Source organism: Hyposmocoma kahamanoa, unplaced genomic scaffold (assembly GCF_003589595.1).
Source record: "Hyposmocoma kahamanoa isolate Upper Pololo Valley unplaced genomic scaffold, ASM358959v1 89, whole genome shotgun sequence".
In the NCBI taxonomy this organism is placed as follows: Eukaryota; Metazoa; Arthropoda; class Insecta; order Lepidoptera; family Cosmopterigidae; genus Hyposmocoma; species Hyposmocoma kahamanoa.
This window is the reverse complement of record NW_020654520.1, coordinates 2,436,048-2,462,158: the sequence shown is the minus strand read 5'-3', so window position 1 is coordinate 2,462,158 and position 26,111 is coordinate 2,436,048. Positions and strand designations below refer to the sequence as shown.

Genomic DNA, 26,111 nt, shown 5'->3' with positions numbered 1-26,111 from the left:
TCCCCCTCCAAACCTTTGCATATAAGCCGATTAAATTCAGGAGTTGCTTCTTTTTTTAACATGAAAACGAACTTTGGTTTAGGTTGTGCCGTTTTTACTTTGTCCACTTCATACTGAGCCAGCTCGGACAGAACGTTTTGTAAGTTTTTGTTGGTTATTTTGAGGTTCTTTTGTAGTTTTTGCACTAGTTCTTCGTGTTTGGTTGGTTCGTTTCTGCAAAACATGTATTTGTTGGATTATTAAAATTGTACGAAAAGCAATTCTAAAATGTATATGGTACTGCAAACGAAATGCCTGATGATAAATTAACTTCGTATGAGCATTTATTGCACCTCTACTTGTTATTACATTTTAAGTTTATCCTATCATCTCGAGATGGCGAGGAAGATATTACTGCTTAGCAATACGCCGCCTGTTAAACTCTGTCTTGTTGTCTGTTGTTTTTGTTTATTCTTGTGTAATGAGTACAGTGAGCATATAATGAGTACGTGTTGTAGGCATGAGTTCAAATGTCTTTCTTACTCGTACTTACTTCAACAAGCCAGTCAGCGCCTTCTCCCTGTCGAGCATTTTCTGAAGCGTTTTCGTAACGCGATTGCCAACCAAGAATTTCAAGTTGGTCTTTCCTTTCTTCCCCGGCTCCACACCTGTTATCTTAATCATTTGCAGTTGGCTGTGGAGTCAGAAATGTGTACTAATAGAATTTCATGAAAAACTACTATACATTTTGTATTAGTAATAACAACAAACTAGTACAGTATTTTCACAAAAAAATAGTAAAAACATCATAATGTTCCGTAGAGGGAGAATAAAAAAAAAAGAATGGAAAAGCTTCTCGCGTATACTGAAAAGGGATACCAACAGAGTACCTATAAATTTTTCTCTATAAACTTTTCGGTGAAGGAAAACATCGTGATGAAACGTTGAAGAAGGTTCAAAGTCCTCGGAAAACGTGTGCAGTCCCCGACCCTCATTGGGCCAGTGTGGTGGACTGTCACCTAAGCACTCGTCTGAGAGGAGACCCGTGCCCAGCAGTGGGACGTATAAATGGGTTCATGATAATGATGAATCTGCCGAGTCTAAGGAGGGAGAATCCGCAAGACCACATTTAGCTAGGTTGAGTTTTAGTAACCAAATAAAACAATTATGATAAATTTTTATTTTATTTTATTGGCCCTTGAACAGTATTAACTTAGTATACATATTTCGAACTGAAAAAGTATTGAAAAGTGAAAAAAATACAATATTTAAAATGACCCATAAATTGGGGAAAAGATAGTGGCACGGAATGCCTAAAATCAGCTTACGCCTGTCTAATTTAATTTATACGTTATTTATTTGATCTCTCTTTCTCACGTATCATAACCAGTGTTGGGCAAAATTTAATTGTTCTGGCAATTAAAGATTGACAATTGATTAATTGTTAATTGCGAAACAGCAATTAACGATTGATCAATTGTTAGTTGCGAGAACCGCAATTAACAATTAATCAATTGTTAATTGCGGTTCTCGCAACTAACAATTGATCAATCGTTAATCGCAAATATCTACAATTAACAATTAATCAATTTTCAATCTTTTCAATGTTTTTGATTAACAATTAACAATTAAAACTGACAATTATGATAAATTTATAGGGCATATGGGGGTGAGTTAGTCCCGGTTGGGGGCCCCGGTTGGGGGCCCGGTTAGGGGGCCGGTTGGGGGCCCGGTTGGAAGCCCCAGTTGGGGGCCCCGGTCGGGGGCCCGGTTGGGGGCCCTGTTGGGGGCTCCGGTTGGGGGGCCCGGTTTGGGGGCCACGGTTTGGGGCCCCCGGTTGGGGGCCCACGGTTTGGGGGCCCCGGTTTGGGGGTCCCGGTTGGGGCCCCGGTTAGGGGACAGTTAAGGGGCCTGATGGCTCCGAACCAGGTCCCCAACCGAGCCACCCAACCACGGCCCCCAAACGGGCCCCCAACAGGGGCCCCCAAACCGGGCCCCTAAACCGGGGCCCCCAAACCGGGGCCCCCACAAACCGGGGGCCCCAAACCGGACCCCCAAACCGGAGCCCCCAAACCGGGGTCCCCAAACCAGGGCCCACAAACGGGCCCCCAACCGGGGCCCCCAAGGGGAGTTCCCAACCGGGGCCCCCAACCGACCGGAATTGATTTTAATTGCAAATTTAATTGCAAGTAAAATCAATTCAATTGAAATCAATTGCAATTAAAAATCAATTGCAATTAAAATCAATCGCAACGCGACGTTGCGACGCGTCGCAATTGATTTAATTGCAATTGATTTCAATTGAATTGATTTTTTAATCTGATTGAATTATTGATTGAAATTTAATTGATTAACGCCCAACACTGATCATAACCACTGCTGGTAGAAGCGAGATGGACGTATTTGACAAAAGTAAGATATTCTCCTTATTTCTCCTTATTTAGGAGGTTTATACGATACAAACAAAAATCTTTCAATCAAGAAAAACACTTCAAATATCATCTGAAATACATGCAATCGTAATATTCTAGGCTGGTAAGAGTATTTCACTAGTAATTCATACAAGAAAATTCATTGATTGTAATGAAAAATTAGAACTTACGTGTGAAAGGTTATGTTGGGTATTTTCGTTCCGTACGGCTTTTACAGCCTAAAATATAACAATGCACCATTATTGTGAGCTGCAATAATTGTCAATTACTACAAAGGAACGGTTAGTAACTTTTTAAACACTTCTCTAAGCACAAACACATAAAATCCATGCACATCAAACACTCGGAAGGATTTGCTGGACTCAACGAGCGTTGAGTCATACAACCAAAACCGCATACGTAGAAAGGGACAAAAAAATAATATAGTTTTCTCGTTTACTTTATATGTCTGTGCATAAATCTATCTCGCTTATACGGTTTTTATTATTTATAGGGGCTCTATACTCTCTACCCAATTCTCCCTCTACGTAATGTTGAATAAAATAAATAATGCAATTAATAAAGCGACATCTCTTGTCAGCTGCTGGTAACTGTAAAGGAACCGTTGAGCGAAGAAAAAACTCATAGCGGGATAATTGAGCTAAACTAAAGAATAAAGTGGACATTTCCTTCTACAACTGATTTACATTTAAAAATGCGTTATTTCTTGAAATTTGAGTACATTGGCAACAAATTAGTATATTATTTTGCAACAAATTATTGTCTCAAAAAATAACATTGTACTTGTGTTTCTTTAGGTACGTACAGGGTCCAGAGCACGTCAAGCTTGACACTAAAGGTTTAAATTTAACTCTATGCCGCTTGGAATAAGAATGGTCCAAAGTATCAAGCTTGATGTGCTCTTGACTGTACGTGTTTAAATACTTTAGCCATTTAAACACGAGACAATCTACATTTTGGAATTTTTAGAAAATAAACAGTAAAAATAGAAATTTTATACCCATTGATAACGAACTGGGTATGTCCATACTAAGAAAACGTTCATACTTTAGATAGATTAACTCCCACAATTCCGATCACTGATGATAATACTTAAGATCTTTGGTTTAGTAATGTTTTTAGTCAAATGTGACTTTTCTATAATAATTAAGATTGTCACATTTTTGACGTAACAAACTTATATGAAAGTTTCTTCATTCACCCAGGTACCTTTACAGCTACCGGTGGATACAAGAGATGTCTGCTATGGTTAAGGATTTACCCATAAAGTCCAGTTAAAAAAACGTTTATAATCTCGTCTTAGAAGAAGCTTACCTCATGTGGGGAGGAAGCTGACTTATCTACATTTTCACAATGCTTAGCCTTCCTAGAAATTGGCATTATTTACATACCTTAAATTCGAAACGTGAGTTCCACAACACATGTTCTCATCAATGTCACCGATGCATATAATTCTAACTGTGTTCATGCAATCTTTTGGTAATCCTCTGGTGTGTGCCTAAAAATACGTAATACAAAATATTCTTATTCAGACTTGCAATTAATGCTCTTATAGAATAACTTTTACGTTACTACAGTTCTAGAAGGTTTACAATTTAGTTTACGTTTACGTTTGCGTGTAAATTGACGACCTCGGTGGCCCAACAGCTTGCATTGTGAGAGGTGGATGAGGACTGGACCAGTTTGGGAAATTAACTTTTCGAAATTGTCAGGGTGCTGTGGGTTGTGTACTAAAGTAATCCCGTTACTCATATTGAACACGAAATTACCTAGTTAGCGACATATAAGCGCGAGATATTACTATTTTTTATGCGAGCTGTATCTCGCGCTTTCTGTCGCATTCACGCAAATCGCGCCCTGTCATACTAGCCCTACTACTAGTAATTGTGTTTGTCTATTAATTATAATAATTTCACCTTAGGCTCAATTTACATTGCGGCGGAACGGAAGCGTCAATTTCGTCGCGAGTTTGCGTCTTTGAGGTTGTAGTATTTCGTCGACGTTTGACGTCACACTGCGCCTGCCTTCACGCCATTCCCCACGGATTCGCCAGACGGGTCGGTATCATAATGACTATCTTGAAAATGACCTGATTAGTATAAAGACTAGATTGCAAAACGACCACTTCTACAGAAAGACTAACTTACAATGACATTGTAGCAAAACGTCTAGATAACGAAATGACCATGTCGTTAAATGGACGACATAGGAAGTACAGTTTAGTTAAAAATTTGTTGTTCAAAAAATACGAATGAAAATAAAGTTATCAACTTGGTTCCATTTTATACTATAAATTGTACTTAATAGTGGAAAATGCGAGTAAGTTTCTTTCTACAAAGGTGATCGTTTTGCGATATAGTCCTTAAGCTGATAATTTTGAAGATGTACTCATTATGCTACCGACCCCGCCAGGCGTCGCCGATGGCAGCTGCGGAATTCTCGCGAATGGTTTTTGATTCGATTTTGATTTTTAGCTCGTATCTAGTTTGCACGTTGTACAATTGATCATAAAGTAATTACATCAAGCTACACATTGACGTATCTTGTTCCGTTGCACTGGAGGCGATTTTCGAACAAAAATGTGTAGTCTGATGTGCCGTTGTCCGTACAATATTGTTACAAAAATTCGCTTCAATGCTGCTCCGCCACAAAATATAATTTGAGCTTTACGCTATTATAGTATTCACACTTTGCATATCATCACTACATGTTACCTGGTCAAGGTCCGGGTCGTCAATCTTACAAAACTTGACAACTACAGGCACAGCATCTCTAATCAAGTCATTGCACCGAGACTCAGCTCGTGTTATGACGTCATTGGTAACGCACGTTGAGTCCAATTCCACGTAGCTTTCGTCTGCGCCCAGCCACCAGCTAGTTGTGGGGAGACTATACTCCTTTTCTAAAATTGCCGAGAGGAGATGTTGACCTGCCGAGCAGAAAGAAAAAAGAACGTATACTTGACTATTTAATAGAGAATGTTTGTAGGTTCTTTTAATACGGCATAATTACAGATAAATTAAAGCATGGCTACTTAGCAGACATCATAAAAAAACAGTTTAATGGTGTTCTTTGTAGATATAGACAATTAACAACTAACCATTAGCAAAGCGAAAGCAGAAAACTAAACAAGAATAAAACTTATTTGGATGAGAACTTTGACCTGTAGTGGCAATACGTGGCAGTTAATACACTCTATACTTTATTTGTATTCATTGTATTCTTAGTATAAATAAATATTATTATGACACTGTCCACTTGCTAGGGAATAGTTCTGTAAATTAGTGGTATAAGAGCAAGTTTTTGTCTATAATAATTTTGCTACGGCCATTAATGGCGCCATGTGTTACCTTACACCATAATGATAATTTATTCTATCACACTCACATACAATTTTAAAAGTACACTTAAGTGAGAACTCAACAGGAGACTGGTGCCTAAACTAGGTAGGCCATGTATTTTGGGGCACCAGAATTACACTGAGAATCCAGTGTAAGCTACAATATCACCAATATCGTCACTAAACGAAAATCTCGATTTATAAATAATGTATTATTTTCATAAACATTAAAGCTCATTTCCCGAAAGTTGCTTTTTTCAAATTAACTTAATAACCCGCAACAACTGGAAAGCCCTGATTAATGTCTACACCACAAGACACTGTAGAGTGGCTCTGGCCTTGAGCCGAAATAGCTTTCGACCTGAAGTTAAGTGAGTAGGAAACTAGAGACTAGATACCACTATGTAGCAGATAAGACTTTGCTGCACCTTCTAAGCCAATGTTGCCCTTTAATGGGCAAAATTACGTGACAGTCAGAAGAGGCTGAGACAATTGGAACAATTGCTGATCGCATTAGGCTTTACAGGCCCTGACTACGCTACCCTGATAATAATGTTAACACCACAAACGAAATGAAACTATTTTTCCGGATTTAAATCGCGTATATTTGTTTTTTCAAACAAACCGACGTTTCGGGCCCTTTACAGAGATTTAAATCCGGAAAAATAGTTTCATTTCCTATGTGTAACAATCGCGAAAACCTAAGAACTCGATACCACAAACGAAGTTTAAAATAAACATTAGTACCAGAATGCTGTTGCATGTGGTCGAACCTTCTTTCCCAGTTTATCTTTTGAGACACAACTTTGCCTACTTCTATTGGCTCCTTGGTAAAGTGCAATGCCTCATGGCCTTTGCGAAGCACTTGAAGGACCTCCTTGTTGTCCAAATAGCCAAGGTCGTGGGGCTGAAACATTAGCTTATAATGAAGCTGTCGACTGCAACATTTTTAAGAGAATCTTGTAAAAAATATAAGCCTGTGGCGGTATGTTTTGTTAAGTATATCATTTTTAACCTTTACGTAAAGACGACGTCTGTGGTCGTGTGACTTGCATATTAGTTTTCATGGTGTCGACATCTCTGGTAAATCTACAAAAACTAACTGTTTTATATTGTCTTTGGTCTGGGTGTTGGCGGTACCGTAATTGTATGGTCTCGTACATTCTTTGGTATAACTTTGCGCACGCTGCGATCTACTTTAGCCACGTGTCGCACTTTATCTTAAATACGTGATTCACTTTATTTTACGTAGTACGTTACGAACACCACCACCATAACACCTGTATTTTATACCAATACACTTTACTATTCTAAAAAAAAAAAGGGTTCTGTAAGGGGTAAATAAAGGGTTCATATCCGGCTCGAAGGACCAAACATTTTGGTTGGACCAAAATGTTTGGTCCTTCGAGCCGGATATGAACCAGCGACCGGATCAAACAGTCATTGTTTCCGAGTTCCATAACGTAAGTATTTCAGTTACTTACTTTGGGATCAGAGCAACGTATGTGATGTAGTCTAATATTTATTTACATAATAGATTTACTTATTTTTAGTGTCCAGTAGCACTTATGGAATTAAAACAAAAACGATTGTCACAAATTAAATCTCAAATTAAATTTAGGCCTGTAGTAATAAATCTATCTCAAGTATAGGTAAAACCTTACTAAAGTGAACTGTCTTTATTAATAAATATAGCTTGAGTTTATGTCAACAAATAAACCTCATTCGGCTCTTAACCTTAAAGCATATTCAAGAGTGTTATTAGGTCTTAATGAAGTGTAGGTCTTGGTCGCTTGAGATGGATAATCCAACTGATTTTGGAGAACTATTGTAAGTTCATGGATTGCCTAGTTTAAGTTCTGGTCTTATTAGTGTAACTCGTCAATTGTTTATTACATTGGCTAAAGTTAACAAATTTATTACAATTACCTGTCCACCACCTGCTGGAAATAAAATGGTGTTTTCTAAAGTAACTGCATACCCTTCAAACTTTATTGTCTTTCCATACTCCACAATGGGCTCTTTAGACGCTTCACAATTTATCACTTTAGATGAAAACTGCAATTAAGGTTCTCAATTAATTAAAGCTGCACCTAGTATCAACAACTCGTATAAATAAATACACTTCCGGACACATCATTCTCGAGCCATCACGCATTTTCAGTGTCAAGTGCCCGAAGATTAAACAATGTTTGATTGATCAAAAACTGTTATGCAATTTTGAAACTAGTATAGTAAACGTCTTTTCCATAAGTCCTTGTTGGGAATTTGAATTTGCAAAACCGGGAAAAACATTTTCTTCAATGATAACACTATTTTTGTATTCAAGCCCAGGGGTTCCCAAACTTATTTTGTCTACTGCCCATTATGAGAATAAATTATTTTTTAGCAGGCCCATTTTTTCACCTACTTAAAAACTACTATAACTTCAATTTTAAATTAATTGTTGTGAGCTATTAATATAGTATTGCAGTGAGCACTGAAAATCATACTCAATCCTTGCCATTAAGGTCGTATTTCCAGTGCTTGAAATCATACTCAAGTCTGCTCAAATCCTGACTTGAGCATTGAGTAGAGTTCTGAAATACGACTCTAAAAGTCTTCCTAGATGAAATTACAAATTTCCCCCTAAGCCTCTACACAACGCCCCCATTTTTTTTCTGGGTCTCTTACCGCCCTTTTAGGCCTGCAGCGCCCACAAGCGGACGTTATCGCCCACTTTGGGAAAGGCTGTTCTAGCCCTTTACGACAAAAATGCGAGGTGGCTCGAATTAATATGCGGGAATATATAATAAATGAACTTTAGATGTAAGTAATTGCAGAACATAATAATAATACTCTTTATTGCTCATACATTGTTTTACACATGTGATAATACAATTAATAACTAAATAATTACCATAGGAAATGAAACTATTTTTCCGGATTTAAGTCACGTATGTTTGTTTTTTCAAACAAAAAGATTTGTTTGAAAAAACAAATATACGCGATTTAAATCCATTTCCTATGTGTAACAATTGCGAAAACCTAAGAACTCGATAAATAATTACCATTCAAAAATTAATAGTTATTAAATTGCAGAAAAAGATATAATAAAAATAGGATTTGTTATTGATAGGTAGGCTGGTGTGGACAGAAATATATCCTCAAATTTTAATCAGGGTTTAAATTAGACATGGCAGTCTCAAACAACATAAAAACTCTATCTATAGTCTATTTGTTCAGATACTTAGCTAAATGTAAACAATCTTGATACATCTTTTTATTGAAACATGTACTTTACAAATCAATAGGTATAAAAATAGGCAAGCAATTTCATATGAAGCTGAGTATTTGTATTTTGTATTTAAAGGTAAGTAAAAATAAATATATAAAATAAAATATTTCATTAAATAGACATCTCAAGATTGTTTACATTTAGTACCTAAGTAAATGGACTATAAGCGAATGCTGCCATTTATTACCCCAAAAAACTTTTTTAGAAGACGAACAAGTCATGCACCTGATGGTAAGTACACACCTACCCATAACAGTTGCAGTGTCACTCAGAGCTTTAAATCGCAAAGATCTGAGGGGCACTGCCACTGTGCCCTTCAAACTGAGATATAATTTTTGACAAGTCCCATGTGCCTGTAATTTCACCAGCTACCTTGCCAGGTAGTCACATGGTTGGATCGGAAGAAGCTTTATTTTTAACAACTGTTGAGGTTATCGCTTCTGTTTGACATTTATCACATATTTATCTCGTGAGTTTGGGTGTAATTTGTGGTTGTCTATGTGTGTGTCCATGGCACCCGCGACACAGGGTTTCCCAGGGGTGTGTTAGTTGTTCCACCTCCACGCGTGCGAAGTTCTTGAACAATCTGTGATGACATGTTGTCACAGAATGCCCAAGGATGTAGCCGGTACACCCTGGGGCTAACACTGACAACTCTCGGCTTCAGTCTGAGTCTTACCAGTGAGAGCGCGAAGCGATCAACACGGCCCGGCCATGCTTTATGAGGGTGGATCATGGCAAGTGGTGGGCGGTCTTAACCTACACCCTCCTGCGTTCATGCCTACGCAGTTGAGCGCCGTACGCAGGGATGAAGGAATCCTGGGGGGTTGAGCCCGAGCGGGGTGGGGACCCCGGCAAGCAATACGCCCTCTTTGGCCCTGATTTCCTGCTAAACGGTAGCCCTGTGACTAGCCAACACAGGGAAACGGCAATGTGTCCCGTCAGAGGGCCACAGGCGAGGTGTGGGGGGGACGGACTCGGCCATGCTGACGGGGTGAGTATGTGCGGAACACCTGGCTGACTTTGATCGGGTCAGCCAGCCGCACATTTCGAGCTCCCGATGTCGCGCAGTGAGCTCCCAACCTCTGCACCTATACTCTCCTGATAATCCTGGTGTCCCGAATGGGACATCCCCAAAGGTGCGGGCTCCGTGGTGGGTGGGAAATCAGGAGAGTGAACACAAGTACAATGCATTATGGATTCTGCAGATCAATCAAAACAAATCAATCACCCAAAACCGGTGGTACTGGAGGGGAAACCCAAAAGTGCCCCATCAAGCACAAAATCAAACACAGACCAGCGCCCTACGGTGAGTGGTAGGCCAAAGGGGAAACCCCAAGGCCAACCGCGTACCGATGCCGGTGCTGGCCCAACACCAGCGGTAGTGGCCCGAGCCTCGTGCTCCGTGGTCCCCGCTCAGACACCTGGCTCTGCATCGCAGAACCCAACGCACACAGCCCTTGAGGCAGGGTGGACTCTGGTGAGTCGCAAGCCCAAAACCACGGCACCCATCCGCATGGAAGGGGAAAGTGGCCAGGGCAAGCGACCACCTCCAGCTCCCAGTGGGAGCAGGGGACGCCCTGCCCGAAAGAACAAACGGAGTCGGCTCCGAGAGCGCGAGCGACTTCAAAACGCGAGCAACACCCAGCAGAAGGAGGGAGAGGCGAGGCCCCCAGTGGCTGGCGAGGATGGTTCTGGGACCGCACCAAAGCGGCTCCCTAGACCGGACTCGCAACCCCCTGGAAGGGCCCCCCTCCTTTCTAAGAGCAAACCGGCGGACAAGGCGCAGAGGTCCTCGACCAATGCCAAACGGGCACGCCTCGATGAGACGATCTCTCCTAGAGGCGAGCACAAGCGGCAGAAAGTTGAGAGGCCCGCCCAGAACAAATCATACGCCGAGGCAACTAACCCCGAACTCATGGCGGTTATTACCTCGGCTAAAACAGGTTTCATACGGAGCCCCGATGCTGACACCATACAGGAGGCCCTATGTGAGCTTCTCACTCAAGGAGCTGAGGAATGCGGCGAGGATGACGTCGGCCCACAGTTTCGAGGAAAACCTGTCTACGGCGATGGGGCCTTGAAACTGTGGTGTCACGATAAGGCCACTTTCCAGTGGCTGGAGGACGCCGTCAGCACCATCAGGCTGCCTTCCGGGGAGCCCCTCTTATTGAAAAATGGGGTGGAGGCTCCCCGGAGGGTGGTCTGCGGACTTCTACTCCCCGGCAAATGGGAGGATGCGCGCCGAATCGGTCGCATCCTCAAGTGGCAAAACAAGTGGGCGGAGGCTCACCGCTGGCTTGTCCACAAGCTGAATCAGCAAAGTGGGCATACCTTCGTGGTGGTGAGCCACCCCGAAGATCTGGTCCCCACTGTCCTGGGGCATGGCCGGCGCTTCACATTCCAGTTAGGCACGGTCTACCTGAGATTTAGAACGAAAAGGGGCCTCTACACTGACGCGCCTCCAGAGAATATAGCGTCTACAATACAGGACACAGGACAAATGGATGTTTCCCCGGAGCCCTCCACCTCCTCTGGTATCACCAGGGAAGGAAAAGGGCCCTCCCCGACCCCCGACCCTGTGGACACCGACGAATGCCCGGCGGTGTCCATTAGCGACGACGAGTGTGTGTTGGGGATGGGAGACATCCGATTGAGCGAGGACGAGGACGTGGAGCTGCTGTCTGGTGATGGCGGTATCCCCCTCGCTCAATAAACTGCAAGTCGTCCAGAACAACCTCCACCACAGCCAGGCCGCAACGGTTCAGCTCCGGAAGTGGTTGGAGGTTAACAACACAGCCGTGGCGCTGATCCAGGAACCGTGGATCAGTGCCCGCGGCCAAATAAATGGACTCTCACATCTGAGAGGTAAGCTATTATCCACCAATAACTCAGATAAACCACGAACTTGCATCTATTACTCTAATAACTTACATGTACAGCCACTAACAGAATTCTGTTCCAGAGACCTGTGTGCCGTCAAGCTTTTAGCTGACACGGCCACAGGCCTACCTGAAGTGGTGCTCGCCTCTGTCTATATGGCGGAGACTGATGTACCACCGCCACAGGAAATGGAACGGCTAATCAAGTACTGCGAGCAGAACGGCCAGCACATCGTCGTGGCTACTGACTCCAATGCCCACCATCCACTGTGGGGCATGGAACTCGCAAATGACAGAGGTAAGAACCTAACAGAATACTTATTCACAACTAACCTTCAAATCCTTAATAAAGGTACTGTACCAACCTTCGTAAATAAAAGATGCAGGACAATTATAGACCTAACCCTAGCATCAGAAGGAGCAGTAAATCTTGTCCAAGACTGGCACGTGTCCGAAGAAGTATCCTTCTCGGACCACAGATGGATAAGATTTAGCTTAGACACAGCCATCAAAGAACAACAACCGAAACGAAATCCCCGAAAAACTGATCGTAAACTATACACTGACAAACTACACCAGAGTCTGGGGGAACCTGGCAGACTACTGAACACAGCACAGATAGAAACACAGGTAAAAGAACTAACATCAAACATAGTGAACAGCTATAACTCCGCATGCCCACTGAGTGACTCAGCCCCGCGACAAGGCCAACACTGGTGGGGGCCTGAGCTTGAGAGGCTTCGAAGAAGGGTAAGGAGATGTTTCAATAGAGCAATGAACACATGCGCGGATGAGGACTGGGAAAACTACAAGACGGCCAAATCCAAACTCAAAAAGCGCATACGGTTCAGGAGCACCGCGTCATGGCGAGGCTACTGCGGGAACATTACGTCTTGTGCACAAGCGAACAGAATAAGGAAAATCCTAGGCAACTCAAATTCAACTGAGCTAGGTTCAATACGCAAAATAGATAACACATACACAACTTCCCCTGCGGAAACGGAGAGAACCCTACTGGAAACACATTTCCCAGGATGCAGGTTCGTCCAAGATGACAGGTGCGAAGAAATGAACCATAACACATCGATCCACAACTGGCGATACGCTGAACAAGTAGTAACATACGAAAAGACAAAATGGGCAGTAAACACCTTTGAACCGTACAAAGCTCCGGGCCAAGATGGAGTATTTCCCGCACTCCTACAATGGGGCGGGGACACACTGGTCCAGCACCTGGTCGACATCTTTCGGGCCTGTCTAGCATTCAGCTATGTGCCCCACAGCTGGCGAGAGGTAAAAGTAATTTTTATACCGAAACCAGGAAAAAACGACTACACTGACGCGAAGTCCTTCAGACCAATCAGCCTCACATCGTTCTTCCTGAAAACATTGGAAAGGCTATGTGACAGAGAACTGAGGGATGGTGCGCTTAAGAACATACTATTACACGGAAACCAACATGCATACAGCCAAGGCAAATCCACTGAATCGGCCCTACATGCCGTTGTTGGCAAGATAGAAGAGGCCCTCAAAAACAAAGCAATCTGCCTAGGCACCTTCATAGATATTGAGGGAGCCTTCGATAAAACCAACTTTTCCAGCATACAATCAGCACTGAGAAGACACGAAGTGGATGAAGTGCTGATCAGCTGGATTAGCAACATGCTAAAACAAAGAACAATAAAAACAACAGCAAATGAGACCCCATGGGCCATAGTAGCGAAGGGGTGCCCTCAAGGGGGGGTACTGTCGCCGCTGCTGTGGAACATGGTCGTAAATGACCTCATCATCAAACTAAACAAAGAACATTTCTATACAGTAGGATATGCTGATGACATAGCTATACTGGTAACAGGAAATTATGCCAATACTCTCTGCGACATAACACAAGCTGCACTCCGGATTGTGGAAAGATGGTGCAGGGCATACGAACTATCGGTAAACCCGACAAAGACGGAACTAGTAATGTTTACAAACAAAAGACTACTGGGTAACTACCTACTACCCAAACTCTTCAGTACAGAACTAAAATTATCAACCGAAGTCAAGTACCTGGGGGTAATACTAGACAACAAGTTGAACTGGAACAAGCATCTGAACAACAAAATTCAAAAAGCCACTATCACCTTCTGGCAGTGCCATAGAATGGTGGGTAAACAATGGGGACTTTCACCCAAGATAACACTATGGCTCTACACAGCGGTGATAAGACCCATGATCAGTTACGGCGCTACAGTATGGTGGCCACGAACCCAGCTGACGACCGCAACCGACAAGCTGGACAAATTCCAAAGACTTGCTTGCGTGGCGACGACCGGCTGCATGAGGACAACACCAACTGCGGCCCTCGAAGCGATGCTGGACCTGCGACCCCTCCCACTGTTCATCAGACAGGAAGCGGCGTCAACAGCAGTGCGTCTAAATAGAGCCGGCCTTTGGAAGAACATGAGGACCCCACACACAGAAATCCTCTATAAGACTGTCAATGAGGAACCGCTACTGGAGGCGGCTGTGGATAGGATCCCAAAACAATACATCTTTGACAAAAAATACAAGATACAATTGTTTGAAGACCCCAACGAAGGACTAAACCCCAAAGAGGTCCGCGTCTTCACTGATGGATCTAAAACAAATTCAGGAACAGGTACTGGGGTATTCTCAGAAGACCTCAATATCAGGATATCAACAGCACTTGGTGACCACAACACAGTATTCCAGGCTGAATGCATGGGCATCAAGTTGGCGGCAGAAGCAATCATAGCGAGAAGAGTTAAGAACCACTCCATTCGAATACTCTCAGACAGTATGTCAGTACTACAAGCACTGAACAGCTATGACATAAACTCAGGGCTCATTTATGAATGCCATCAAGCACTCATGGAGGTATGTATACAAAACCATGTAACCCTACAGTGGATTAAAGGACACAGCGGCTCACGCGGCAATGATGCAGCAGATGAACTAGCCAGAAAAGGATCGGAGGCGGACGCTGTAGGACCAGAACCCATAGTGTCCCTCCCCTACCAATGGTTCAAAACAACCATACACAAAGGTACAAAATCATCACATAATAATACATGGACGACCCTTACGGTCTGTAGACAGGCGAGGGAAGCACTCCCAACGCTCAATGCCAGTCTATCTCGAATATTTATTAAACTCAAAAGGCAAGAGCTTCGCACTCTAACTGCCGCCCTAACGGGTCATGGTCCATACAATAAACACCTTTTCAATTTAGGTATCACAGACAGCCCTCTATGCAGAGCGTGCATGGAGGGGGAGGAAACGGCTGCGCACATCCTACTACAGTGCTCCGGCGTGGCCAACTACAGGGCAAAGTACCTTGGAGTGCCAAGGTCGCTCCCCGAAGTCTTCAGCAAGCCGAGGAGGCTGCTGAGATTCCTGGAGGAGCTTGGGTGGCACGAGTAGGACCCTGCACCCACCACACGCAAAATAGGCGCCTTGACGTCGAGTTGCGGACACCAGCCCGTTGCACCAAGTACCAAGTACCAAGTTCCCTATTGCGGGCTATGTTGAGTGTGAGTGTTATTATTATTATTATTATATTATTATTTTTGCCCTGTAATTTCTCTACGTATGTGGTGCTAACAATAAAGAATTTCCTATCTATCTACATTACATTTCCAAAAGAACACTATGTCTTACTGGAGTCCATAGGTATGAATATTTTGATATATGTACAGAGTAAATTAGAACATTAAAAAAATAAAACTCTAATAAGCTCATGACTTAATGACAACCATAAACTTGTGTGTAGGTATTTACATTTCTAGCTTTGGGTTTGATGTTTTACTTATGTGTTATATGCTGGGTTGGATATGATAATGATATCATCATCATCATATTCAGCCCACATCAACCCACTGCTGGGTATAATCCTGTTCTTTATTCAGCCAATCTTCATAGTACTGCTTTCTTAATTGAATATTAATACTATGTACTGCCAGCCTGTACATTGTTTTTGTTATATAGGGGGTCTTGTTGGTGATCTTAGGTTATTTTTTGGTTTACCTCTTTCAGGAAGCTATCCTCTTGACATTTGAAAACCATACTGATAGAAGTAGTTGCAGAATCGGTAACTTTAAACCCAAACCTTTTATCACTTCCGTCAGGGTTAATTTCGGCATACACTTTGTACGTACTATATAGATACCAAATTTCACGTGCCGGTTACTGTATATTTATATATATTATATAGAATGTTAATTACTTCGATACCATTTTACATGACGTTTGAAAGTACACAGTTTTTGGCATTTGGCGAATTTTAAATTTTAATCAAAGTAAGTATTATTATTTTTTAAAGATAGGTAGGTAATCAAAACACAATCAAAAGATAAAGACAATATTTTCCTAGTCGAACATTTTTTTTTAATTTCTTGGCTTATCGAGAAGATAACAAGCACTTTTTTATTTTCGATGTAGCACTTCACGGATAGCACTTGCGCCACAGCAAAACAATTAAAACAATACTGTTAAAAATGTGTTAAAAACACAAAATAACAAGTTAAAAAGATTAATCAAGATTACTTTGGGCTAACAAGGCCAAATGGGTTAGAAAAGAGAACGGTAGAAAAAGTAAGTCTTTTTTGCCTTCTCGAATGACACTTCAGGACAGACCTTCATTTTTATTTATTTATTTATTTATTCTTAGGAAGGTTTACAGCATTCTTTAAAATTAATTTATAAACTAAATGTAAACTTATAAGCCTATTAAAAACCTCCACATATGAAAAAACCTCCACATATGAAATTCTTAGACTATGCCTTTATTTTTTTCCATCCTCTAAGCAGACCTTAGATGGTTTCTATAGTCTGGGATAGACACGCGTCGAAGGGCGCGTTTACACCAAGCCGTCAGGCGACCTTTGCTTCCTCGCCGAAGGCGGCGTGCTAATCGGTGTAAAAAGAGAGTCGTCAGACGACTTTTGTGGTTGCAGCCGACGTCGACCGAAGCGACTGGGTGCGTGGCCTTCGACAAGGCAAAGTAGTTTGCCGAAGGCGGTAGACCATTCGATGTAAATGACGAGTCGATTGCGTCATTTTCGGCAGGCGAAATACTCAGCCGAAGGTCGGTAGACGATGTAAATGCCCCATAAGTCTAACACTTGTCATTTGAACTGGCCCTAAAACGGCTCATTCACTGCCTGCATGGCAGTCTGCCGCGCAGGCAGGAGACTGCTCACACACAATCCAGCGTATGGCCCAAGTATGGTGCCACCCAGGCCGCATTGCAGTATTGCTAGATTGCTGGATTACTTGCACGCTGAGACTACATTCATAATCCAGCATCACGCGGCGGACGGCAAGGCGGACAGCAATGCAGGACAATGAATGCTCCCTTTTAGACATGGACCATTTTTATATTACCTAATTCACGAGGAGTTTTTCAAGGGCGGTAAGTTTTAAATTTCTTTTTGAGTTGTTCTAGATCTAGATATATTTGTTTTTATTTTTCAAATTAAATCAACTTTTCGGGCTCTTTACCTATGGGTTTCCTGATTAAGGCTGACTAGTTGTTTCATTTTTTTGCGGGACGTTAGGTTTGTTTTAAAAACAAATGCGCACGATTTAGAAAAATAAAGAATAATTTCTAAAGTGTAGCAATTGCACAAATTCTGAACTCAATACGTATTTTTAAAGTTTTTAATTTTATTTTGTATTTTATCTTTTTTGTAATTATAATTCATTCAGTACGGGGAGCCGTGAATTTAAATTAACTCTATGGCGCTTACAAAGTGTCAAACTTATTATGCTCTTGACGTATACTCATACCCCGGACCTTTTACTTTTTCCATCCTCTAAGCCCCGGACACTCCATACAACACGGTCGAAAATTATTTACTCACTACTACTACATATAGCAAGGCGCAATCTGCACACGCGAAAATGTGTGCGTGAAGTGGCAGTGTTACCCATCACTTTCTTGCACTATTACGTTAGAGCGGCAACATAGCGAAAATGCTAACGCGAATCTATAATCTATAATTCTATTAATAGAATGCAGCACAGATTACTTTATATATACTTTGCAGAATCCTAATATACTTATGTTTATTATATATTTATATCGATATAATATCACATTTTTCATTAATTCGCTAACTAAAGTAATATTGAAGATTTAAAAAAATATATATTAAAAGCACTTAAATTTTTATATTTTGGACATGTACTTTTAAATAAGGTAACCAAGGTATTTGAAATTGCGTGTCCAAATTGATTATCATTACTTAGTTAATAATTAGGTACATTCGCTACTTACGTATATTATTCGAGAATCCTTGTCTACGGTATTAGCTCACGAAGTCCATGGTGCCTCATTATATTGATATAATAAATCTGTTTTTTTTTATACATACATATATTACTCTGCAGTAAACAAATGAAGAAAACAATAACTGAATGAGTCTCAGACATAAGTTTTTTACCTACTTCGTTTCATCTTTCGGAAAATGATATAAACAGCCGTACACAGCGCAATTTACGACCATTATAAATAGTAGCGTAAAATGATGTTTTATATTAACGTACAAGTTTCGTAATGAATAAATGAAAAGTATATTCAAATATCAAAGCCGTTTTCGCGCGAAAACGGCTCGCCGGCAACCTTGTTGTCGTTCAGTCAATGTGACCGGCAATGTGCGGCGCGTGGTGCGGTATCTAAAGCTAGGGAGGGGTGGAGAGTGTCCGTTCTCTTTACTTTTTGTTCTATATAATATGCCAGATATTATCAATTTGAATAGAGTGGGGCTGACTTGTAAAAGTTTAGAGATTTAAATGGTATAGTATAGTATGATAATTTATGTGTATCGTATCGACTGATTACAAGGAAACAATGGTGGCGTTAATTCTTTCGTTCTGGGGCCTTACCATGAACTCTTATTACGATTCAGGCGGTCTACTCTCGATCTTCGTCCGACATCCGTCCGAAACAATTACTGCCAAATAAGCATTACTTGACCAAATGAAAAAACGCGTGATGCTAATGAAGCTTCATTCTTGATACTTGTCTTTTAATTTTGTTGAATATTACTTATTTGACAGGAATTGTTTCGGACGGATGTCGGACGGAGATTGAGACTAGACCCCCAGTTTAGGACCTACAATGAATCGTAGTGAGACAGCGCTACATGAAGTGTATATCACCATCCCGCTTTTTTGTCGTTACGAACCTATACTGAACTGTAATAAGAGTACATGGTAAGGCCCCTGTTTTATTTATTTATTGCATCAAATAGGTACTTAAAAATAAAACAAATATCCTTTTTTTTGCATAAAATATACATTCATTGTTAAGTTTTTATGGCTAACGAGAGTATGCACATTAAAAACTCTACTATACTTACTTACTTATATAGTTTTAAAACCATGTATCCCCTGCACTACATCTCATGTATTGCATCATGTCCTCGAAGATTGCATCCTACTAACATTATTATAATGGATAAGCGCAAAAGGTATACCTACTTTTTGATGTGTCGTGGTGCTCAGGTTTGTTTACAATAATGATACAGTTATAGAACACATTCATTCATTTAATTATTACAAACTTTCCGTTTTGTTATTAAATGCTTTGGTTTACTGTTTTGTGTAAAATTAATGAAATCACTTCTTAGTAACAAATTGTTTAAAAGATTTATCCAGTGCCGCTATAGAAAAATCAACGTCTTGCTTATTGATGCACATTGGCGGTTTAATCCTCAACGTCTGGAAGAACAAAATCAAAATATTAACATAACTCTGGCCTGGATTCCCGGTCACAGTGGGATTAGTGGCAACGAAGCAGTAGACGCCTTTGCAAAGGATGCGACAAGAATTGGCGTATGCAAATACTGTAAGTGCTTTCCCAGAGATCTGCTCGCCATGACCAAACCCCAAATGCTAGCCTCCTGGTCGGTCCTTTGGCAGGAATCACGACAAACTGTTGGTAGACACTATGGTAACCTCCAACCAAATCTACCCACTAAACCCTGGTTTTTTAAACGTCGCGATTTGCCTAAAAACATCACTTCCACTATTATTCGTTTGCGCTTAGGTCATGTTTGCACACCTGTATTTTTGCGTAAAATCAGAGTTCGAGATCACTCTCTGTGCGAGTGCGGCCTAGAAGACGGTACCTTGGAACACATTTTTTTCAATTGTCCTAATATTGCTGTTCCACTTTATAACTTACTTTCTCCAAAATTCCCCCGCCCCATTAACATAAACAACTTCTTAACTTTAGTGTTCTCCCCCCATATTGTTACTCTATGTAAATTTATCCACTTAAATAACATATATTTATAAATATTGTTTTGCTGTTTTGTTTTACATTCTCAACAGTACTCCCGTAGTCCAACTTACCAACACCGGTTAATGTCCTATTAGAGCTTAGCGAAAATTTTTTTTTGTTTCGTTTTTTTTCTTTCAACTGTGACATTGGCAAAATCATCAGTTCTCATATTGATGGAGCCATAAAAATAAAAAGTGAAGTGAACATTCTTGTATTCCAAAATCAGTCTTTTTTTGTCGCATAAAATATGCGCAGAGAACGCACCCCTCGAGGTGCAGCGTTCTGCGTTATATCAAACGAAAGAGAGGGCACAATGCGACATCGTAACTGTATTAAAATTTCACCCATAATATGCATCATGTCATCAGAACTCATTGCTATATTATTGCTGACATACGTAATGAATACCACTATGAATAAAATTGTTATTTGCGCTGATAGCAAGAGTGCTCTACAACATCTAGTTCGCTGTTCACGGACATCGAGGTACACCAGTCGCATATATGGTCATAGCTAAAATACAAGAACTTGTAGTCCGCAGTGTACAACTGAAGTTGCAGTGGGTACCATCGTACACTGGACTAAAGGGGAATGATGATGCTGACATCCTAGCCAAACGTGGAATAATAGAAGGGCCAGTGGTGGAATATACTACCATGTTACTCAGAATTTCTTCCCAAATATAGGTCGAAATGTGCTCAAATGTGATCAGATCAAGGGAAAAAGGTATCTGGTATCGCACAATTCAGTGTCAGCCTCCTTGTTTACCTTGGTTTGCAGAGTGCGACTATGATAGAAAAATAGTTGTCATCGCACTAAGGATGAGAACCGGACACGTTCCATTAAACAGTTTTGCCTTCTTAATGAAAAAAATCAATTCTCCTCATTGCGAGTTATGTGGAATAGTGGAAGATGCATATCATTTGTTACTGGAATGTGTCCGGTACGAATAACAAAGGGTGGCGAACCGAACATCCTTAGGTACTATAAATTATATATTAAGCAATGCCCACACATATTTGTTGAATCGGCTCTCCAACAGCGCCGCCCAGATATGTAAGCTATAGTTTAGGGTGCGATGGAACTAGCACATACATTGTATAAAAGTTCCTAAATAAATAAAAATAAAAAAAACGTACTCCTCATGGAAGAAGGGCATAAGTGAAATTTACGTCAAAAAATTGCTCCGCTGGATACAGAAAAATATAACGCACATTCTGTCCAATTCTTGTAACTGTATCGACTAATATTGTTGATAGAGTTACACGAATTGGAGAGGAGAGTTTAAAAAAATACAGAGTCAAATTGAGAACCTCCTCCTTTTTTTGAAGTCGGTAAAAAATGGAAGCGTCCGGCCTTTTCTTAACTATAAGAAAATAGTCAGATGCACTGAACTTAGTTACAATTTCCGTTTGTTTGAATTGAAAATATGTCAACATTCTTATGTTTGTATAGCTTAAATAACTATAATAATATGCTCTTGGTTTCTAAGGGTCGTATTCCAGAACTCTACTTAATACTCAAGTCAGGACTTGAGCATTGCAGTGAGCACTGAAAATCATACTCAAGTCCTTGCCATTAGCGTCGTATTTCCAGTGCTTGAAATCATACTCAAGTCTGCTCAAATCCTGACTAGAGCATTGAGTGTAAGGGAACAACTTTTGTAGGAACATTCAAAGCGACATTGTATTTATTTGAATTTGAAAAAAAACTAAGCTATTATTTATTTATACTAAATGATACTAAACGATAATTTGTTTCGAAATTTTTTGAAAAAAAAAAAATATCGATATCTAACACTATGTTTACGTAAACACGCTTCACTTTTCTTACATTTTTCCATGTTAAATTGGTACTATTGTAACGTTACATAAACTTACGTTTCCCCATCGACCTCCAACGCCCATCAGAGTACCGTTATCCTTTAAAAGCTCTAAAATATCCATCACATCATTTCTGGGCAACGGCTGCTTAGTACCCGGTTTAACAAGTTCCACACCCAACATTAGACCTTTGCCTCTAACGTCTCCGACAAGGGAGTGTGCTTTTTGCAGATCCATTAATTGTTCTATGAAATATTTGCCAAGGGTTTTGCAATTTTGTTGTAGGTTCTCCTCTTCTATTACCTGCGAAAGTAAATATTAGCTTTAATTGTATTATTTCTTTTAATATCTTAGGGATATATTACATTTCAAGAGTTAAGTCATATTTTATTAACCGACTTCAAAAATATATATACCATAATATCCTTTTTTTGTTTTTGTATGTATGTTACGCGATAACTCTGGTATTTGTGAACCGATTGTATCTCTTTTTATTGGAAAGAGGGTACCTCCATAGTGGTCCCATTTCATTTCGAGGAAAATCATCCACCTCTAAGGGTGACTGATCATGCATGAACATTCATTTTTATAAATAGCGCCTAAATTTTACTTAAAGAGCAATTATTTTAATGGTTGGTTTTGCTTTTCTCCAATTCAAGGCGTTTCTCTCTCAATATACTTTGAGTAGTGAGAACCGATTTTTATTATCTCCTGTGTCAAGTCCTGTATAGTGGCGAACTAGGGAATCTTTCAAAATAGCTCAATACCCCTACTATTTGTCTAAGTGTATAATCATCACACAAACTGCACTCCTTTTGCATCATAATTTAGTCGCGATGCTCATGTGACTAAGCGCTTAGACACGCAAAGCCCTAAAATATAAAAGTGATATTCCACCGATGAAGCGAGACGACACTAGGCCAGACGAGCAATGAAACTTGTATGGCAAAATTTCAATTCTTTTCTAGCGCATCTACAGTAGGAATGGTTCTGCGTTGACGAGGATTGAAATATTTGGAGGTAGGTATATAATATTTACTCTTATACCCACCAGTATAAAGTTAAATTAACTCTGCAAAGAAAACACAATTCACGCGAATCTTCGCTGTGCTAGCGCGAGATTGTGGGTATGTACCTACGTACGATTTAGAAATTTAAAAAAATAACTGCAAAATGCCGTGCAGTCGAATGTTTAAAACGTATCAACCTAGTAATTTATTCTGTTGGTATTTCAATATTTTTAATTTAAATACTACTCACAACCTCAGCGCTCAGATCTTGCGATGGTTACTAATATCAATCACGAGCTCGCGATAGCTAATCATATTTTTGATGGAAATAGGCGTGCTTCAATTCTCGTCTCACCTTGCCGATGGAAAAGCACCTTAATCCTATATGTAATGCTAAGAGAAGTACCTACCTCTAAAACAGTTTTCCCAACAGTTGCAGCGAGTGGATTCCCTCCAAAGGTATTAAAGTACGTAGCTTGTGCGTGTACAGCGGCAATCTTCTCTGTAGTAACCACTGCAGCCAATGGGAAACCGTTGCCAATGCCTTTAGCCATTGTGACAATATCCGGGACAACACCGTGACCTTCGAAGCCCCAAAAGTGGTCTCCAGTACGGCCAAAGCCTGATTGAACCTTTCGGACAATTTAGTAGCAATTACAATTTAAAAAAAATCGATGGCTTCTCTAGTTGATATATCGAGAAGTTTTGTTGGTAGGTACAGTAACACCCCGTTTGCGCGACCCCTGAAGGCGCGGTTTCGCTTTCAAACGAATTTCACGTTTCGCGTTAAGTTTGAAACAATTGACGGTGAAGCTCAGCAATGAAGATGTAAGGAAGATGTAGAACAATCCCAGCGGCTTGTAGAATGCTTTAGCAATAATTTATTGAAGCTAGGAGATATGGAACAGCCTGGACAGTGATTTACCTACCCGTCCTGCATACTGGTTTTGTAAGGGGAACAAACATTCCTGCTACATTACCTAGTTTTGTAGCAGTAATCATTTTCCTTCATTCATTAAAAACAGTGTTGCATGCACGAACGTATATACCTATCGCAAGAACGTACCTAAATGGAAAGCAATAAACTATAGATGTATTGATTCATAAAACAAATAAGTAATAATAACGTTACATTCTTAGAACTAAAGTTTTGATTAATTATGTAGGCTTAGAATAATAACGCATAGAAATCTATAGTCCGCACACGCTAAGTGAGGCAAATTGAAGTGCGACCAATGGGCCTACACGAGCGGGCGGGCCTTCAGTGCTCAAGGTCAACTTGCACCGCGAACAGATCAAGAATTTTAGCTAAAAATGACGAAATGTGCGGTAAATGAGTGTAAAAATACGTCAGACAAACATAAAATAGATACTAACATCACATTCCCCAAGGAAGTAACGCGTTTCAACTTGTATTTTTATGTAAATATTCACTAAAACCGAAAATTAACCTACTACTAAAACTAGCCTACATGAATTTGATTTTTGCCTCACTTGTGACAGTTCGTTTCATATGAAACTATCATTCTATGCGTTATTATTCTAAGGTAGGTATGTGGGTACTATATTTTATTTCATACCCTCCATATACGCGAATTCCACTTAACGCGATTTTATCTTATCCCTCGCGTAAAGCGGGGTGCTACTGTATTTTTATTTCTTTTCGGTATCTTTTAATTTATTATCAAAGCGGGCTTTGCACAGACACTACCTACAGCGATCGTGCGCGATTAAGTACGCTTGTCAAGACGTTGGAAGGAAAAGGGAAAGACCGAACGATTGTGCTCATCAGTCACGCGCCAGTTTCACGCGGCCTATCCTGCGAAGTTAACCTTCACAAGGACGCTCTTTCACAACAATCGCGCGCGATAGAGTGAATGTGTTAAACGGGGCTCATGTTCTCGGCAGTGACGTAATTCAGGCGTCATTATTTACATAATTGTCATCTGAACTAAAATCATCCAATGGTTTTTCTTTTCAGTACAATGCAGTAAGTAGAAACTTACCTCATCAGAAACTAAAAGGCCGCCATATTTTTTTACTAAAGCATGTGCTTTCTTCAAATATCCTTTAGGGAACTGTACGGTTCCATTAACGCCCTGTATTGATTCTGCGAACAACGCTGCAACTTTTCCAGCTGGAACTGAGTTACCTAGAAGCTGTCCTAGGAGTTTTATGAAAAAATTAAATCTAAAGTATTAAAAATTATAATCTAGAAATATAAAAGGGTTCATTGTCAAAGTACTGCCGACTACGAACTTTACCTATTTTTGCTGCCAATTAGTAATGAGAACATTACTGCGTTCCGGTAGGCACATGGGACTTGTCGACTTAAGTCACAAGGTGACGGGCACTGTGGTACCCCTCAGATATTTGCGATTTACAGGTCTGTGTGGCACTGCAACTGCTATGAACAGGCGTGTCGCTTAACATTAAAAAAATATCAAACAAAATTCTAAGTTATGATAGATACTAAAAAGTACCTCTTCAAGTTGATGCACATATTTGTCAGCAGTGATACAATCTCCGGAACAGGAACACGCTCCTTGCACCTGGGACAAAGAATCTCTACAACCTCCCCAAATTCCTCTGTAGGGATCTGGTAGCATTGTCTGTAAAGACAGAACAAGTAATATTTGTATCATTGAGTATTCTGAAGTTTTGGCTACCACGATGATTATTTTAATTTATTTTTTGTGAAAATATTCCACTAGTTTGTTACTATAGCTCTCTTAAGAGTCTGTACTACCTCAGATAGAATAAAATTGTCCCAAATAATACAAATACGGTTTGTTTTGTTTGGGTCGAGCGACAGGGACACTGGCTTTATTACTGAATGTATTTTTTTACAAACGATATTAAAGCCATTTGATAAATGTATATCATAAACTACACGTGTTCTACTTAGTTCAGTTGATATTAAAAAAAATCATTGGTATATGTAAAGTGCCTATTCAATGGAGTGGTTTAGTTTTCTTGTAAAATTTCGAAGTAAATAGATTTCGAAGTAAGTAAATTTCTCATAGATGGCGCTACGACTACAAAGTCGTTGAAAAACCAAATACAAAGACA

General features: G+C 40.4%; 1 protein-coding gene across 1 annotated transcript in view; it reads right to left on the bottom strand.

Annotated features, from left to right (window-relative positions):
- The window catches only part of LOC113236112, a 58,729-nt gene that overhangs the window by 29,225 nt on the left and 3,393 nt on the right, over window positions 1-26,111 (bottom strand). The window contains exons 5-15 of the mRNA XM_026472103.1: window positions 25,523-25,651; window positions 25,046-25,198; window positions 23,450-23,671; window positions 22,087-22,332; window positions 19,600-19,641; window positions 7,681-7,809; window positions 6,499-6,658; window positions 5,126-5,340; window positions 3,803-3,909; window positions 533-673; window positions 1-213 (exon numbers count right to left, since the gene is read on the bottom strand). Of these exons, the coding sequence (XP_026327888.1) occupies window positions 1-213; window positions 533-673; window positions 3,803-3,909; window positions 5,126-5,340; window positions 6,499-6,658; window positions 7,681-7,809; window positions 19,600-19,641; window positions 22,087-22,332; window positions 23,450-23,671; window positions 25,046-25,198; window positions 25,523-25,651 (1,757 nt within the window). The remainder of the gene's footprint in view (window positions 214-532; window positions 674-3,802; window positions 3,910-5,125; window positions 5,341-6,498; window positions 6,659-7,680; window positions 7,810-19,599; window positions 19,642-22,086; window positions 22,333-23,449; window positions 23,672-25,045; window positions 25,199-25,522; window positions 25,652-26,111) is intronic.